This window comes from Balaenoptera borealis (assembly GCF_965194805.1).
Source record: "Balaenoptera borealis genome assembly, chromosome: 16".
NCBI lineage: Eukaryota > Metazoa > Chordata > Mammalia > Artiodactyla > Balaenopteridae > Balaenoptera > Balaenoptera borealis.
Window position 1 is genome coordinate 87,807,336 of NC_138872.1, and position 18,696 is coordinate 87,826,031.

Sequence of the window (18,696 nt, forward strand, 5' to 3'; positions counted from 1 at the left end):
GCACGCCCCCTGCCAATCCTGAGGGGGCCCCCACGCCCGGAATGGAAGACCACAGTGACTGTCCAGTGGATCCCGGCCACCGTCGGGCCCGTCACCAGGCCTCTCCCCACCCTCCGTCCCCTGAATCCAAGGGCTGCCCACGGGCGCACCCGTGAACCGTGAGGGGTCTGCCTGCCTCTGGGGGCACTACTTCCAGGCGGCTGGGACCCGCGTGCTCAGAGCCCCAGCTCCGCTCCCGCCGCCTCCGAGTCCCCCGAGGGCCTCGCGCGGGGGTCGGGCCGGGAGTGGCCCCGCCACAGACGCCGAGTGATTTAGCGACGTGATTACTTCCAAACACAGTACCTCACAGAGCTTTTTATTAGATTTTCTCTCTTTCCTTCCAAATGCTCTTTGGAAATAAACACCTGGGGCTGTTATACTTTATATTACTCAGTTTAATTAGCTTTTAAATCACATAATGTCACCGGACCGCTCTCAGATGTCGGCTGTCTGGGCCAGGCTGTGGGACCTGGGTGCCACCCCACGTGTCTGCCCCTGCGAGGCTCTCGCAGCCGTGACTGGGGGCCCGTGGGCCTGCACCTCTCAGACGGGACACGGGCTCCACGAGCAGCCTTCTCCGTGTGGCCTGAGGTCCAGGCTCTGCTGCGATGGCCACGTGCCCCGCCCCAGTGCCTGGCAGCAAGGACAGCGGCCTGGAAATCCGAGGGGTGGGTCGGAGCCCCCAGGAGCTTTGGAACCGGGCGCGAGGCCCAGGGAAGGCCACTCAGACGAGGCCAGCAGGAGTCGTGTTAAGTACAGACCCTGTGCCAGGTCGCTCGGGAAATTAGATTCCCCCGTAAGGTCACACACTCTGATGGAAAATTAAGCGGTATTTTCCTAATCGAGCGTGACTGTTCCTTCTTGGAGGGGAGGTGGCCTCCTGTCCAGTGTTTCGTGGTTCATCGTGAAGTCAGCCGCTCCCCATGTGCGCCTCGTAGGAAGCCCTGTGCATCCGGGGGTGGCCCAGGTCGCCCTCCCCACCAGGTGGGAGGCGGGAGCCCCCCGACCTACCCGTCTCTCACGTCTGTCCTCGGTCCCCCTTTAGGCCCAGGTCGGGGGTCTTCTCAGGGTCCTGCCCGAGAAGCTGCCCCCAGTTCTCAGCTGTGGGACCAGCTCAGCACGGCCCACGCAGCCCCTCCCCTGGTGGCCGCCAGGGCCCAGATGCACTTAGACGCGTAAATACGCGAGTTGGCACGGCTTCCCCTCCTGTGCGGGGTCACGCCGCCAACTGCAGGGGCATCCGAGCGGGGCAGACGCGGCCCTGCGTGGGGTGTGAGCCTGCGTGTGTGCACGGGCACACAGGCGTGGGTCTACCACACACGCTCACACACAGTTGTGACAGGATGGAGGAAACGGCGTGTTGACGTAATTGTGAGTGTTGGATGTTTCCGTCGTCGCGTTTTCCTAGGGTGACACGTCGTTCGTACAGAGTGAGGATTCTTTTGTATACCACAGTCAGTGTGAGCTGTTGGCTGTCCCCCTGAGGCCTGGGCCAGTGTCCTGCGGGTGGCCCGACTTGCGCCACGGGGACGTGGGCAGCAAGGTCACCACCAAGGCTCTGGCCTTGTCCTCGCTTGAGCCAGAATCACGTGAAATCCCGACCGTCTCCCCAAGTGGGCCCAGCCCTCGTGCTGTCCTGCTCCCAGAGCTCCGGCCCAGCCTGTGACACATGGGAGGGCTGGCGACACCTCATGAGCCTTCCCTCGCCTGGTCTCCCAGCCCCGGTGGGCCCGAGCTCAAGGAGACCTCTCTCCGCCGTGAGACGGGCCATGGTGCAAGTGCGGCGTGGGTGGTGACCCTCGGCCTCGCAGGAGCAGCTGGCAGCGTGGGTCTGGGGCCTCGGGGCGCGTGTCCTGCCGGTGGCCGTGGGCCCAGGGTTTCCAGGGTTCAAAGGAGCTGGAAACAACCAGTATTTATGCTAAATTCCCTGAATTTGAAACAGTGGTTCACACTTGTAAACAACACTCTGCATCAAGCAAAACACACGGGGTGAGGTTCAGCCCACAAGCCACGTGCGGGCGTGCAGACCACCCAGGGCGCCTCCACCGCTGGCGGGCGGGGCTGACGGTCAGGCGCCGACCACCCGCTCTCTGCACCAGGCTGGGCCAGACCCTGACCCCTGACACGCACTCGGCCGCAGCCGGCGTGAGAAAGGTGAGGGCAGAGGGCACGACGGTAACGTTCACCTGCTCACGCGGGCAAGGTGGCGGGTTGTGTGTGGAGCATCCGGCAAAGGGCCCCTCCATCAGAGGGTCCCTCCAGCCCCACCCCAGCACTTCCTGACCCCTCCCTGCTCACGATGAGTAGCTGCCCCCGGGGGTCCCCGCGGTTGACTGAAAACCCAGCGTTGTCCCTGGCGTGCTCAGAAAGGGCCGGTCGGTGTCTGGTTAAACTGTTACTCCCGGTGAGGCCGATCGGCCCGGCGGTTGGGAGACGCACAGCTACATGCGGGACGGAAGGCGAGAGTCCCGGGGACCTCAGCCTGCCCCAGCGGGGACCCAGAGCCTGGCGCTGACCCCAGGCGAGGGGCGGGAGCTGAGGATTCGTGCGTCTGAATGTTTATTGAGGACGCGTCACGTCAGGCCCCGGGCCCACAGCAGGGGTCCCGTGTGGCCCCCGTCTCCGTCGCTGTCACACGAGGTTCCCGGGGGTCTGTCCTGGGAGCAGATTCTGAGGCTGCGCCGTCCTGCCCTTGGGCGGGGCCGGGCTCCACGCAGCCCAGGACTCGGCGTCGGAGCCCGGATGCCTCCGGTGTGCTTTGCCCGGGGCGGCCACTCGCCGCGTTGGGTCAGGGAGGCCGATGCCCGGGGCCCTCCGCACCTTCCTCAAGGACCAGCTCTGCAGGGTCCCCTGAACCGCCGCGCCCTCTGGTCGCCACCGCGCAGTCTCTGCTGTTGCCGCCCACCGACACCAGCACGTGAGGACGTGTCCTGTGTCCTGAGAGGGAGCTGGTGCTTACTCGACAGAAAAGGCCGGCGAAGTTGGGAAGGATACGCGGTCTTCACACACCCCAAAGAGAGAGCAATTTCCCTTTCCCAGGTCAGATACGAATGTTAGAGTCCTTTAAAAAATCATTTCCGAGATTAAATCACAGGAAGATACCTGCAAGAAGTGAGGAGATTATTTGTATTCCGTTCTTGGGTCCAGGGAGCAAATCAACTGCAGAATATGTTTTGAAATTTCTTTTTTTAAATGAATGTGGTCAATGAAAATGCAGAGCTCTCAGCAGGACGTGAACTCTCCTATTGCAAGATGAAGAAAGTCCCGTAATACAATTCAAGCCCCATGAAACAGGTCTGAAAGCAGAGAGCACCCTCGTGCAGGGTGAGGTGCTGATGGAGCGGAAGATGCGCTTCACACGTTCTGCACACGCACACGGCATCAGCTGGAGCATTTTGTGCAGAGAATGAAGCGCTTCCTCCCTTTTGCTCTCATTGTCTGCAGTGGGGGCGGGGCAGAGGGTCCCCGGGTGAATGCGGGTGCACACACAGCATCTCCTGCCTGAGGCCTGAGGCCGGACGGGGCCTGGGGGAGCGCGAACCCTTTGCTTCCAGCTGCTTCTTTGAGGGGAGCCCTCGGTTCAGGCGACCCCCCAGATCCTGGCGGTCGCTTGCTGGTACTCGTCCTGTGCCCGACACCCTGTGGGTCCCAGCCGTGGGTGGACGCCTGGGTGCCAGTGACGCGTCCGATGGGCGCCCTCGGTGGTGGGCCTCCCTTGGTGGCTTTGGCGTCGTCCATCCTGGCAGTGAGAGGCCGTCCAGCCGGGGCAGAGGGTGCCCCCGCCCCATCTGTGCTCTGACCTGCCTGGGAGTCGCGAGCCTCGTGGAGCTGGAGGGCAGGGCAGTGTGAGAAGCTGTCACCTGGTGACTGCACGTGCCGCCTGGCACGAGCACGGAGCCCCTGGGAGAGAACCCGCCTGACGTGACAGGGCGGGGTGCCTGGACCGGGTGCAGGCACGGAGGTGGAGGGAGGTCTCGGGCCTTGGCGTGTGCTGGGGGGGAGACGGCTCAGCACCCACGTGGCTCGCCAGGGCGGCGGCCTTGTCTCCAAGGAGGCCAGCCCTGACCAAACCCGCTGCCCCAGAAACGAGTCTGCGGCCCGAGTCTCCACACCCGCCTTTGGTTTTGACTCCGTATTAGCAAAAGAGCCCAGTAGGAACCATGCACTTCAGCAATGAGATGTTTTAACTGCATCTTAAAATAGAATTGCAATAAAGAACATAAAACTGAGACTAACCATTTGTATTTAAGGGAGCCCCCAGCACGGTCAGAGGCGGGCAGGCTAATGAAGTCTGCCCACTCACCGAGCCACAGCCCTCAGAAGGGCACCGGGGACCTCGGCCCGCCCGGCTGCCCTGGACCCTTTCCCACGTCCAGCCGTGCCGTGCAGGGCGGGCGCTGCCAGGGTCCTGAAGACAAGAGAGGAGGGCGGGATCCGGCGGGGCTGATGATCGTCCGTCAAAGAATCTCTGGGTTCTACCAGGAAGAGAGAGGAGACCACGTTCTTGTCGGGCTGGCTGTCCAGGGGTGGGGGCGGCTAGCGGGCAGCCGGGCCCGGGCTGCAGTGGATCTCGAGCTGTTACTGGAGGTTCCTGCACCGTCCTGACGGGACGACCAGGTCCACCCTTCCAGCCGCCCTGCCTCCTGGGGCTCCTGGGAGCCTGCGTTCGCTCCAGGAGCGCAGCGACTGCAAGCCCGGTACCATCCGCCCACCCCTGCAGACCTGAGCCCAGCCTCCAGCTTAGGGTCCAAACAAACTCATCCTGGCACTCAAGTCAGCTTCCATACTGAGGGGGGGACAGAGGTGGCCACGGCCCTTTAACCCGCACACACCGTGCCCTGCCCTCCAGGCTCCTGGCTCTGCTCCTCTGCACGGCGATCAGGGGACGACGGGGGGTCAGAGGTCTGCGGCTGCGGCGGCCGATGCCCAGTAAGTGTCTGAGGACTGGCCGAGGGAGCCCCGAGGAGGGGGGGCAGGGGCTGGGCACCCCACGAGTGCGGAGCCTCAGGATCCTTGGGCGGAACGTCTACCTCTGGTTCCCGTCCTGCTTCGAGCACCAGTGTGGTTTAGCTCCAGAGTGGAGAGCAGAGCCAGGCCCTGAGCGGGGAAGGCTGGGGCTGGAATCCCGGACGAATCCACCTCCAGCCTCCCGGGCTCAGGGCCGCGGGGCCGCAGCTACACGGAAGCCCAGGGCTCAGGTGGGAAGGGCTGAAATCTGTTGCCGCTTCCTCTTATTTAATTACCAGCGTGGCAGTTGCAGAGTTGAAATGGAGCTTAAAAAGCCTTTGTGAGTAATTAGTGTCAAAAATACAAGATCTACAAAGCCGTAAACTCACAGCTTGGTGATGTTACCAAGTAGTAATTAAAAAGGAAAAAAGAAAATTCCGGTCCAAGATCAGATCTTCAGCCAAAGGTGAAAAACAAGGCAGCGTGCACATGATCCGGTGCTGGAGGTGAGGGGTGGTCAGCACAGGCTAGCGGCACACGGGCGCGGGCTGGGGCCCCTCGACGTCACCGGGCGCACCTGCGGTCCCCAGCAGGGACGGCGGGCCCAACGCGGACCGAGCAGGCTCCCGCAGACCGTCACCTGCCCGGAACGAGGGGCCGCAGCGGGTGTGCCCGAGGCTGTCGCCCCTCACTGTCAGGCCTGGGTCCCGCCGTCCGTGTACCCGTGTCCAGCAGTAGCAGTAAAAGGAGGCAACTTGGGTAAAAGAGGAGAGAACCCCACTCCCGCCCAAGCCGCTCCATCGATGGAGGGAGACCCGTGGCTGCTGGGTCATCGTATTGGACGTTTGTGCTGCAGGCGCTTATGCAGCCCAGCGTGAAGACTGGAGAGCGTCGCCCAAGTGTCACGGTCGTGCAGAGGTGTCGGGGAGGCTCGAGCCGGGCTCGTGGGGGCAGCACAGGTTCGTGGCTGGGAGAGGGGAGGCCGCGTCCAGCAGCAGGACTGGAGGGGGGGTGTCGGCAGAGGCCGGGTGGCGGGCATCTGTGTGCCCCCCTCCCTGCACTGCCATCTTGAAGTCACAGTCTTGGCCTCCAGTTTTGTTCTTCTTCAACGTTTGGGGAGCTCTAGGTTCTCGGCACTTCCATATTAATTTTAGACCCAGCTTGTCAAGTCCTACACGGAAAGCCTGCTAAGGTTTGATTAGGGTTACATTGAAGCTGTAGGTCACGTGGGGAGAATTGCCCTCCTGACAATACTGAGTCTTCCAACCTGTGAACAGTTTCTCTCTCCATGCTGCCTTCTCGTTTCCAGGGCACAGGTGTCTCACGTCTTTTGTCCAATTTATCCCTAAGTTTTTCATGTTTTTGATGCAATCATGAATTGTTTTTTACTTTTAATTTCTCTTTGTCGCTAGTATATAAAGACAGTTCTTTTTTGTAAAATTGACCTTTTATTTTACAACTTTGCTGACCTCACATATTAGTTCTAGTAGCTTTTTCATGTATTCTATTGTATTTTCTACAGAGACAGTGATGTTATCTGTAACAACAGTTGTGCTTCTACCTCTCCAAACTTGGAGGGTTTTATTTATTTTTCTTGCCTTATTTCCCTGGCTAGAACCTCCAGAACAGTGTTGAGTAGAAGTGGTGAGAGTGAACATTCTTGTCCCAAGTTCAACCTGAAGGGACTCATTCAATCTGAAGCCACTGAGTGTGCTGTCAGCTGTGGGTCGGTCGGAGATGTCCTTTATCAGGCTGAGGAAGTTCTGGTCTAATCCTTGTCTGCTGAGGAATTTTTTGAGGAATGCATGTTGGGTTTGGTCAAGTCCTTTCTCTGCATCTATTGAGATATTGTGGTTTTTCTTCTTTACTTTGTTCATATGTTGAATTACTTTTTCTAATGGTAAACCAGCCTTGCATTCCTGGGATAGAACCCACTTGTATTACCTTTTTTGTATGTTGTTGGACATGCATTTGCTTACTGTTTTGTTTAGAATTTTTGCATCTCTACTCCTGAGGATTATTGGACTGTATTTGTTTTCCTTGTACTGTTACTGTCTGATCGTGGCATCATGGTGATGCTTGTCTCACAGAATGAGTTGGAGAGCGTTCCTCCTCTTCCATTTTCCTAAACAATTTATGTAGAGTTGGTATTTATTTCTTCCTTAAACGTTTGATAGAATTCACCAGGAAAGCCATCCAGCCTCGGAGATTTCTCTGTGAGAAGGTTTTCACTACAAACTCAATCCCTTTAATAGACATAGGACTGTTCAGGTTATCTCTTTCCTTTGTAGTGAACTTTGGTAGTTTTGGTGTCTTTCAAAGAATTTTTCCATTTTATTTAAGTTGTCAAGTTTATTGGCAAGAAGTTGTTCATAATGTTCCCTTACTATCCTTTTAACATCCATAGAATTAGTAGTGCTGTCACCGCTCTCATTCATGATGCTAGTAATTTGTGTCTTCTTTTATTCCTGATTAATCTGACCAGTTTATCAATTTTATTAATCTTCTGAAAAAAATCACTTTTGGTTTCATGTTTTTCTAATGCTTTTCTATTTTCTATTTCAGTGATTTCTGCTTTGATCTTTATTTCCTTTCTTCTGCTTCCTTTGGGTCTACTTTGCCCTTTTTATTTTAGTTTCTTATTTATGTATTTATTTATTTAATTTTGGCCGCGGCACGTGGGATCTTAGTTCCCTGACCAAGGATTGAACCCTGCAGTAGAAGCGCAGAGCCCTAACCACTGGACCGCCTGGGAAGTCCTCAAGGTCGAAGCTAAAGTCTTGATTTGACTCCTGTCTTCTCTTCTAATGTAGACCCTTAGTGCTATAAATTTTCCCCCAAGCTCTGTTTTACCAGCATTCCACAAATTCTGATATTTTATTTTTATCGTCATTCTGTTTAAAAGTGCTAGTTTCCCTTTTGATTTTTTCCTTGGCCCATAGGTTACTTAGAAGTATATTATTAAGTTTCCATATATTTTGAAAATTTCCAGATAGCTTTCTGTTATTACTTTATGATTTAATTTCATTGTGGTCAGAGAACATAGTTTGTTTGAAATGAATCCTTTTAAATTTATTGAAATTTGTTTTAAGGTCCAGAATGTTGTCTATCTAAGTAAATATACTCGAAAATAATTTGTATTCTCCTGGAGTATGCTATAAATGTGAGGTCAAGTTTTTTTTATAGTATTGTCAAATCTTCTATATCTTTGCTCGTTTTCTATCTTCCTTTTCTATCAGTAGACAGGTATTGAAATCTCTGACTATAATTATAGATTTGTCTATTCCTTCTTGCATTTCTGTTGGTCTTTATTTTGCGTATAAATTAATCCCTTTATTGTTTTGAAATGACCTTTTTCCTTGATGATATTCTTTGCTCTGAAATCTAATTTGTTTGGTATTAACATGGTTACTGCAGCTTTTGGCTTCTGTTAGTGTGGTATATCTTTTTCATATTTTTACTTTTTTATGAGCCTTATATAGTTGAGCCTTGCAAGTCTATCCAGTCTGACAATCTCTGCCTTTTTACTGGGGTCTTTAGACTATTTACATTTAAGTTGATTACTGCTCTGATTAAGTTTATGTCCACATCTCATTATTTGTTTTCAGTTGGTCCTATGCTTTGTTCCTCTTTTTCTGCCTTCTCCTAGATTAATTGAATAACTTGTACAACTTCATATATCTCCTTTTTTGACTTGTTAACTATAACTTTATCTTGCTGTTTTACATATTGCTCTAGGACTTACAGTGTACATCTTACCACAGTCAACTTCAAGTGACATAATATCGCTTCACGTAGACTCTAAGAACCTTGGAGTTCTCATGCTACATGCATAAACCTTCCAGTTTTCTCCTTCCTGCCTTATTCAACTCCTTGAAATACATTTTACTTATACACATATTGTAAACCTCACAATAAACTGCTACTATTTTTGTTTAAATAGTCAATTACCTTTTTTTTTTTTTAAAGATCCTTACTTCACTATCTTTTTTTTCTTTTTGATTGGAGTTTATTTATTCATTTATTTATTTATTTTTAGCTGTGTTGGGTCTTCGTTTCTGTGCGAGGGCTTTCTCTAGTTGTGGCGAGTGGGGGCCACTCTTCATCGCGGTGCGCGGGCCTCTCACTATCGCAGCCTCTCTTGTTGCGGAGCGCAGGCTCAGTAGTTGTGGCTCACGGGCCTAGTTGCTCCGCGGCATGTGGGATCTTCCCAGACCAGGGCTTGAACCCGTGTCCCCTGCATTGGCAGGCAGATTCTCAACCACTGCGCCACCAGGGAAGCCCTCAATTACCTTTTAAAGATATGTAAATAATACTTTGTTTTTTCATGTATTTCATATGCAGCTTCCACTTCCTTGTTCGTTGAAGGAATGAGGTGTTCTTCATTCTTCTTGTGTACGCGCATATTTCCATCTTTATCTTCCTTCTCTGTGAAGGGCTTCCTTCAACATTTCTTGTAGTATCAGTCAGCTGGCGATAATAAGTTTTTTCAGGTCCTACATGTCATTTTCACCGGGTGTACAATTCTAGGTTGACTTGGTTTTGTTTTGTTGTTCTTTCTGTGCTTTACAGATACTGTTCCACTGCCACCTGGCTTCCATGTTTCCCATGAGAAATCTGCTTTCAGCCCTCTTTGTTCCTCTGGTCATGTGTTTGTTTTTCTCTGGCTGCTTTAAAAATGTTCATTATTGATTTTGAGTGGTTTCATTACCATGTACTTTGGTGTCATTTTCTTCATTTATTTTTTTGTGCTTGGGGTTCATTGAACTTGTTGGATCTGCCAGTTTACAGTTTTCATCACATTCAAATGTTTTGGGCTATTATTTTTTCCAAGTATTTTTTTCTGTCCTCCTGTATTGGTAAAAATCCATCACTGAATAACAGGTTATCCCCAAACTTAGTCGCTCAGTTTCCAAAGGCCAGCAGTTGAGTGCACTTAGCCCGGCCCCCTCCTCAGAGTCTCTCACAGGCTGCGGTCACCTCACATCCCCACCAGGAGAGGATCAGCCCCTGAGTTCACTCACGTGGGTGTGGGCAGCACTCAGCCAATTCCTCGTCATGTGGACGGTTCATGGCTTCTCTGGTTCTTGCTTCGTCAGAGGCCAGAACCAGAGAGTGAGAGCAGGTCAGAGCCACGGTCCACTGTGACACCACCTCACAAGCGATGCCCCGTCATTTGTGCCGTGTTTTTTACGCAGAGTCCATCAAACTCTAGGATAGCGGGTTGCGCGGGATGCCAGTGCCAGGAGGCGGGGTCGCTGGGAGCCGTCTCAGAAGCCGCCTGCACACGCATCATCTCGGCCTCTCCAGGGGCTCAGGTGCCCGTGTGGTGTGTCCCTCGAGGGCCCCACGGCTCGCTCGCGCGTGCACGGTTCTTTCTCTTTCATTCTTTTCTCCTCTCTCTTTCATTGTGAATGGTTTCTGTTTCTGTTTTCAGGTTCACTAAGCTTTTTTCCCCAGCACCCGATCTGCCGTTAATCCCACCCAGGACACTTAGTCTTCACCTTTAGAAGTTCAGTTTAGCTTTTTCTGTACCTTGTACGTCTTCAACTTTCTGAACACCTGGAATAAAGTTATAATGACTGATTTAATGTCATCTGCTGATGCTAGCATCACTATCAGTTCTGGGTCCGTTTCAGCCATTGCTTGTTCTCTTCACTGGGAATCACATGCTCCTGACTTTTGCATGCTTGTCATCGTTGATGGGTGCCAGGCGTGGTGAATTTCTTCCCGTTGGGGGCTGGGTGTTTTTGTCTTCCTGTGACCGCTCCCAAACTTTGTTCAGGGGTGTTACTTACTTGGAAGCAGGTTCTTTCAGGTCTCAGTTTAAGAGTTGTGAGCCAGGGACTTCCCTGGCGGTCCAGTGGTTAAGACTGCGCTTCCACTGCAGGGGGCGCAGATTCGATCCCTGGCTGGGGAATTAAGATCCCACATGCCGCCAGGTGTGGCCAAAAAAAAAAAAAAAAAAAAAATTGTGAGCGGGACCAGAGCAGCATGTAGTCGAGGGTGACTGTGCTCTTCCGAGGGGAGGCCCTCCTGTGCCCTGTGACGGTGGGGTTCTCTGGGGTGGCCGCTGAGGACGGGCCCTGCTCCAGCTGCGGGAGCTTCTCCTGCGCTGGTGCTGTTTGCTCTGATCCTCGTGGGTGTTTTTTCCTGGCCTCAGGTGGTTTGTTACCTGTGTGCTGATCAGTACCCTGCTGAGTGCTCGGGCACCCTCCGCTCAGTCCTGCCTCCAGGCGTGGCTCTCCTCTCGGGCGCTCTGTCCTGCACCCTCTGGCCGCCTGGGTCTCCCCAGACTCTCAGCCCAGAGAGTCCACCGGCTCTGCCCGGGCCTCTCCCTCACTGTGCCCAGAAAGTCTCTCGAGGGGTGAACGGGGCCGTCACAGGGCTTGCTTCCCGTCTCCCGGGACCGTGCCCCTCCTTCCCACGTGTCCCAGGACTTGAAAGCACTGTTGCGTGTTTGTGTCTCATTTTTCCGGTTGTTTCAGGCAGGTGGGTAAATGTCCCCGCTTCTCCCGGAGCCTGCCGAGCGTTTTGACAGGTGTTACCATCTGAGCCCACCAGCAGCCCTCTGGGGTGGGAACACAGGCACGCGCCCCCCTTAAATTGAGGCAAGTCCAGCTCAGAGAGGTGAAGCGATGGGCCCACGGCCACACAGCAGACAGGAGCGCAGCCAGCGGTTCTTCTGACTCCGTCGCTGCCGTTCATCCAGCCACATGGCTCTTCAGATGGCTCCGCGGCCCCCGCGGGCTCCACACAGAATTACTCCGAGGCTGTGTGACTTGTCTCGATGGGGAGCGAGGAGGGGGAGGCTTCCTGCATGAGGGCTGGAGGGGACGCGTGGCCCAGCCCACTTGACGGAGGAGGCGGGGGCCTGGGGGGGCGGCGGGCCCAGGGCCGGGGGAGCCGGGCCTTCGGGTCCTCTCTGGCCCCTGCCCCCTGAGAACGTGGAAGGAGGCGGTTGGCTCTGTGGTGCCCACCCCCACTCGCACCTCCCCTGTCCACGGGCCTCTGCCCCCAGGAACCTCCTGGAAGGAGGCCTCGGGCGCCCACCTGTGAGGGGCAGGGCTCCTGGAAGTGACCGCTCGGGGCCTCGATGCCCCGCTTGCGCCCTCCCCCCTCGTGAGGCTGCAGGAGCAGCTGCGTGTGGATCTAAAGCGGAGCATCTAGGAAGATGGAGGGCGGTATAAATAGAATAATAATAATAATAATTGTGGGTTTGAGACGGATCTGCAACTGTTGGGGTGCCCGGCCTTGCCCCCCACAATCACTCTTGGGAAAGGTCACCCCTAGCTGGGGACGGTGAATTCCAATAACGCTGGTATAATTAGAACATGCAGTATTTAGATGTTTTTTCAGTACAATTAAGCGGGGATAATTGGGTGAGCTATTTTGCTGGACATGCTTTTTTGCCAGCTTCCGTTCCCTGGAACTTCGTGCCGGGACAGCGCTCTCAGCTTCTGGCCAAGTCGTCCTGACCCACTTGCCGCCGTGTCCCTTGCTTGTTCGCACGCATCAGCGTCTGCCTGGGCCTCCCGTGGCCACCTGCCCTGGGCTCTGGGGACCCAGATCGCAGCGGCCGCCCCCAGTCGCCCCTGGTCTGGGAGCCACGCCCAGCTGGCCTCATGGGGTGCGGAGGCATCTGCCCTCGGAGAGGGAGGCTGGCTGGGCTTTGGAGGCGGCAGGGATGCACCGGTGGGCCCACAGTGGGCTGGGACAGGGCCCTCGAGGCTCCAGGCGAGGGAGGGAGCAGCCGGAGTGGGCCGGGAGAGTTCGTCCTCGTGGCCAGCGAGGAGGGCTCCACGGGGCCAGGCTCTCAGGGAGCCAGAGGCGGCTGTGCGTGCATCTCTCCGAAGAACACAGGTGGGCAGGCAGCGCAGAGACTTCCACAGCGTCTGCAGGCTGCCGGCCGCCACGCTGGGTGTCACCCGTGGCCCAGGACACCGGGGGCGGGCGGGCGGGGTCACCCCTGGAGGTGCCCTCCCACGGGCGGGGAGGATCTGGGAGGAAGCCAGCCAGGTGTTCCCCCCCTCAACCCCCACGAAGCTCACCCCAGCCCTGGAGGCCGACAGGTGGTGACGGCACCGTGGCAGGGCGTGCCACGAGCCCCAGTCCCAGACACCGTGTGTCCCCACCGCGGGCCCCACTCAGCCCCCGGCCTGGGAGCCGGTGAAGCCACACGTCAGCACGTGCCTGTAGCAGGGACGCTGTGTGTATTTGCCCATTCTCAAAGCTGTTCATGCCTTGCGGATATAATTTAGATATTGTTTTTACTGATTACAAATATGTGCAGTCATAGTAAAAACCCTGGAGAATTCAGAAAACCGTAATGAACCACCTTTCATCTTAGCCCTGTGAGCTCCCCAACCGGCGTTCCTGTTCCGATGCCCTCGCCAGCAGCCTCGTCCTCGCTGTCGGGGGCTGTGCTGCGCAGGGGGCGGCAGGCGCCCGAGGGGGCACCCCCAGTGCCGGCTCCAGGGCCTTCTCCAGCGCAGAAGTTTCAAGAGGACGTTGGCCGGCCGGGACAAGCCGCCCTCCCCAGGTCAGCCCGTGAGCGCATGAAAGCACTTGGAATGTGTTAGATTCCGGCTTGAGAAGCCCTGACTCTGCTCTGAAGACGGGGGTGCTTTGATTTCCTCACAGCTAATCCAGGCAGAGAGCAGTGTCTGCTGCATCCCGTCACCTCGGAGGGCAGGCAGCGGGCTGGGCCTGAGGCCGGGCCACCCCCTGGACTGGGCTGACCTGGTCCCACGTGTCCCTCAAGCCGGGCGCTTTTATTACACGCCTGACCCCTCCCGTCCAGCATGGTCAGCACATCTTACTGGGCAGTTTGCTTTTTTAAAAACTGTGCCCTGGTTTTAAGTGAACAGCCCCTAATTAGAGTGCCGTACGAGGTACCCGGGGACCAGGTAGCGTTGAACGCAGGAGGCTGATGGGCACGTCCTGGGAACACGGCAGCTCCGTGGAACCGGGACACGGGCCCCAGGCACCACGTCAGGGGAGGAGCCGGGAGCCGTGGGGTTTGCCTGGACGCGGGTCGAGATGAGAGAGAAGCACTGGGCCCCTCCTTCCCGCACCTCCACCCCTGCCACAGCTTCCGGGTCTTGAGGGCGGCCGGGGGTCCCGGAACTGCCCGGGGGCGGAGCGAGCCCCGGGCGATGCCCAAGGGTGGACAGGGGCCCCCAGGCGGCTCCCTGTTGCTCGGGGTTGAGCCGGCCCTGCTCGTTGGAGCGGCAGCCCCAGTGCAGACACCGCGAGGCGCGTCTGACCCGCACGCAGAGCCTGCAGGGGCCTGGGGAGGCGCCCAGAGGACCCCCAGTTTAAGTCGGAGCGGAAGGCCACCTCTCGGGGGAGCAGGGGCTGGGGGAGGGCCAGGTTGGGGGGAGGGGGACGGGCCGGGGTTGCCCCTAACCCTAACCCGCACGGCCAGGGGACTCGGCTGCCCTTTCGGGCCCCCGACTCCCTCCTCCCCCTAACCCCCCACCCAGCCTGTGCTGAGCCGACAGCTGCAGGAGAACCGGCCCCTCTGACATTTAGGGGGAAAAACTCAGAATCAAGAGCAGGAGGCAGAAATTAAAGGATTTTCCTGGTAAAGGTCAGAGTGGTTCCTCTTATTTTTGTTGGAAAATGGTCTGTGTTGAACCATTATGACAAGGCTAAATGTGTTCACGGGCAACGGAGCAGGGCCGGCCGCCCGCGGGGGCCGGGGCCGAGTGAGACGGCACACAGCCAAGACGGCCTCAGCTCCGCGAGCTCTGAGGCCGCTCGGCTGGGTCGTGGGTCGGAGGGCAGGGGGCAGGCCGATGCAGAGCTGGAGCAGCTCCTTCCCTGGGGTCTCGGAGGGCCCCCTCCGCGGCACATCCAGGCCTGCACCTCGTCGGGCCTCCTTGTGCCCTGCTGGGCCCACCGGGGGGCACCCTCGGGCTGCTGGGCAGAAGGGAGCCTCTTGTTGCAGACGGCCCTGCTGAGCTGTAATCCACACCTGACGCTGGAAGGTTTTCATCCCCCACAGAGAAGGCCCATGCCCACCGGCAGTTGCTCCCCTTCTCCCTCCCCGACCCCGTCCCAGCCCCCGTCTCGGCGGCTTTGCCTGCTCTGGCACTCGCCAGAGCGAGTGGGGTCACACCGGCGGGGCCGTCCGTGGCGGCCTGGCGTGGGCTCTCGAGGGCCGTCCGTGGCGGCCTGGCGTGGGCTCTCGAGGGCCGTCCGTGGCGGCCTGGCGTGGGCTCTCGAGGGCCGTCCGTGGCGGCCTGGCGTGGGCTCTCGAGGGCCGTCCGTGGCGTCGTGGGTACAGAGCAGCGTTCCTTCCGTGGCTGCGCTGCACTTACCTGTTCGCCTGTCGGTGGTGGTTTCTGCGTTTTGACTTACGTTGAATGTTGCTGCCGTGAACGTTCCTGTGCCGGTTCCTGTGTGGATGTGTGTTTTCACTTCTCCTGGGCACGTACCCAGGAGTGGAATTGCCGGGCCACGTGGCTCACTCGTGAGGAACCGCCAGACTGTTTGCACAGCGCCCGCCGTGCCCGCCTTCCTACTTCCCCGTGGCCTTCCCAGCACCGCGTCGCCTGGGTTACAGCTGTCCTCGCGGGCCTGAGGCGGGTCTCACCGTGGGCTCCATTTGCGCTTCCCTGAAGACAGGTGGTGGTGTGGCCATTTGCCTGTATCCTTTGGGAAAAGGTCCATTCGGACTGTTCGCCCACTTTTTAACCGGGTCATTTGTCTTTCTACTGTTGAGCTGTAAGAGCTGCAGGTGGGCCCTGCACACGAGTCCTTTTTCAGACGTGTGTCTTGGCGGGGGGCGTTTCTCAGGGTCCCCGTGGGCTGGGAGGAACGTGTCCACCTTCCCCTGAGCCTGGGCCGCCGCGTGGGTGGGCCGCAGGCGGCGCTGCTCCGCTGTCTGGTGGCCGTTAACAGGCATCTTGGTGAAGCGGGCGCCCGCCAAGGCGGAGCCAGGGTTCCGGCTGGCGGGCGAGTTTGGGGGTCGGCGGGAAGAAGCCTTTCCTGGTCGGCTGCCTGGGAAGGAGGGGGCTCTCCCATGGGGGTGTGTGTGTCCCTGGGTGTGTCCCTTCCAGCCTGGGATTCCCCAAGCGGAGTGGTGGCCTTCATCCTCCGAGCAGGGGTGGAGCTGACCGGGCAGGGGGGGCAGGTGGTCATTCCATGAGTGGGGGGCTGGCCCGCGGTGGCCGCCACCCCACTCGCCTCCTGACTCCCCTGAGCTGCCCCACCAGCACCACTGCCTTGCTGAGCAGGGTCTCAGGCCACAGGCTTCTGTCTGGTGTACGACGGCCTCTCCCCAGGCCTGCGCCCCCAGCAGGCCGGCCCCGGGGGTCCTAACTCACCTGGGATGGGCTTGCTGGCAGGTGAGGCCCACGTCGGGGCGCCATCTGGGGTCTTGGAGCTGCCGTAGGCCTGCCCGAGGGAGGGAGGGAGCTTCCCTGTGAGCCCTGCCCGAGGGTTTGGGCACCTCCGGGCCTCTGTCCACCCCCCAGCTGCCCTTCACCCCTGCTCACACCTGCCTTGTGACCCAGGCCAGCCCCGAGCCATCTGGGCCTCGGTCTCCCCACTTGCACGTGAGGGCTTGACCAGCTAGTTTTGGGGGTCCCACCGTGTGGCACACACGGTGTTTAGAGGCTGGTCTTCCGAATCACTGGGGGACAGGCCTGGCCCGTCTTCCTTCGTGGCACCTCCCCAATCAACAGGTGACGCGTTTGCATAAAGAAGCAGTGAAAGGAATTGGCCCCTCTTGGGTTCTCCAGGACTGCCTGGCCCCCACCTGCCGCCCTTCAGCAAGCCCACCGAGTGGGCTAGCTCCCAGCAGTGCCCTCAGCTGGGAGCCCCTCCGTTCTGTGCCCGAGGCCTCACAGCCGGAAGGGGCGGGATTTGAACTCGGATTAGCGGACTCGAGAGGCAGCCCCGCCGCCGTGACAGAGAGCCCGCCCCTGACGTGCAGCAGTGCCCAAGGGCAGTGGGCGAGAGGCCCGGACACAGCGGCCCCTCGGCCATCCCCCCGGCACACGGGGCTGCGTGAGACCCGCCTCGGAACGCCTGCAGCCTCGTGGCTGTCACAGGGCCCTCACGCCGGGCACGGAGCGCCTGCGGCCTCGTGGCTGTCACAGGGCCCTCACGCCGGGCACGGAGCGCCTGCGGCCTCGTGGCTGTCACAGGGCCCTCACGCCGGGCACGGGGCGTCCTCACAAGGGCTGGGGTCTCAGGGTGGACACACCCGGAGGGGCTGGTGAGCTGGAGCGCACGCCCCCGTCCTGGCTTCTAGGTTCCAGAAGCGTGGGTGACACCCCCCACCCAGGAGGCCCGAGAAACAGCCTCGCCTGGGGGGACGTGCCTGGACTTGGGCAGATGGCCCGTCCGCGTCTGGAGCCTGGGGCAACAGGGGATTGAGTGGGGCGACCCGCCCAGGGCCCACCTGCTAACGGCATCTCCCGTGTCTCCCGCCCACCCTGCAGGCCGCGGGGCCCTCGGGCACCAAGATGCAGCTGCTGGAGACGGAGTTCTCTCGGACGGCGACGGTGCAGGAGCTCATCGGGCTGCACCTGCTGCGGCAGGCCAGCATCCCCGCCTTCCTCGGCGCCCTCACCCTTGACCTCTTCAGCCGCCAGACCGTGGCCTAGCCTGCGGCCCCCAGCCCCGCGCCTTCTGAAGGCGGAAGCGGGCAGCCGGCGGGAGCCCGCTCAGGCCCGTCCCTTGGGGTCCCAGCCCCACCATGCCAGCTACCCCATCCACAGGGCCCGGCCTCCTGCCCAGACGGCCGTGAGCGTCAGGGCCTGATGGGGACTCCTGCGTGCCCCCCAGCCACCCCGCCCAGGCGGCCTGCACCTGCACCTGTGCACAGGACCCCTGTGGGCAGGGTTAAGCGGCTCAGGGGTGCCCCTCCCCGACCCCTGGGCTCACGGCCGCTCTGCAGGGACAGGCCACCACCTCCTCACCCTCCGTCCTGGAGAGCAGGTAGGAGGCAGCGGTGGGGGACCTCGGGGGCAGCGCTCTGGGCCGGCTTCCTGTCCCCTCCCCCGGGCGCCCCTGCTGCGCCTGCTCAAGCCCGGCCGCGCCTGGACCTTGTGGGTGAACCTGGGCTGCCGGCGAAGTTCCCGGCGCTTGTGAAATAAAGGCTCCCCTCAGCCCCCACCCGGCTCACTGTGTGTGCGTCGGAGCCCCTGGGCCGACGGGCCCCTCCACGCACACGGCTCGGCACCCCGCCGCCCCGCCGTCCCCGCCCTGTGGGCCTGTTGCAGGCGCACGCGGTGGAGCCCGGCAGAGGTGGGTGGGAGCGGCCTCGGGGCGCAGCCTCACCTGCGGCGCTGCCCCACGGCAGGTCTCGAGGCCATTGTCAGGGGAGGTGGGCGGGGAGGGCCGGCCCCGGGTCCCTCTGCGGAGCCCAGAGCCCTGGGAGGTGTGGCCTGTGCGTCCGGGGCTGCCCCGACCCCGCCCTTCACACCCCACCCCCATCACAGTCGCTCTGGAGCTCGGTCTGTGAACGGGAGCCCGGACAGACACGCCCCAGCCAGGCCCGGGGTCACAGCAAGGTCAGCACAGGCCCGGAACCCGGAGCCCCCGGCTGGTTCGACCGCCAATACGGCCCTGGAGGAAAGTGCTGTTCCCGCTTCACAGATGAGAAGACTGAGGCTCGGCATGCGGACTGGCTTCCCAGGGCCACAGGCTGCTCGGAACTGGACTCTGGTCCGGCTGGGGGCGTCCTGCTCT

The 18,696-nt window shown here is 58.9% G+C and overlaps 1 protein-coding gene across 8 annotated transcripts in view; it reads left to right on the plus strand.

The window, feature by feature from the left end:
* Window positions 1-18,120, plus strand: part of MAD1L1 (mitotic arrest deficient 1 like 1) — a 330,462-nt gene extending 312,342 nt beyond the window's left edge. For all 8 annotated transcript variants that reach the window (XM_082360973.1, XM_082360972.1, XM_082360971.1 and 5 more), the window contains one exon: window positions 17,445-18,120. In XM_082360973.1, the coding sequence (XP_082217099.1) occupies window positions 17,445-17,609 (165 nt within the window). In that variant the 3' untranslated portion in view covers window positions 17,610-18,120. The remainder of the gene's footprint in view (window positions 1-17,444) is intronic.
* Window positions 18,121-18,696: the final 576 nt, after the last annotated feature.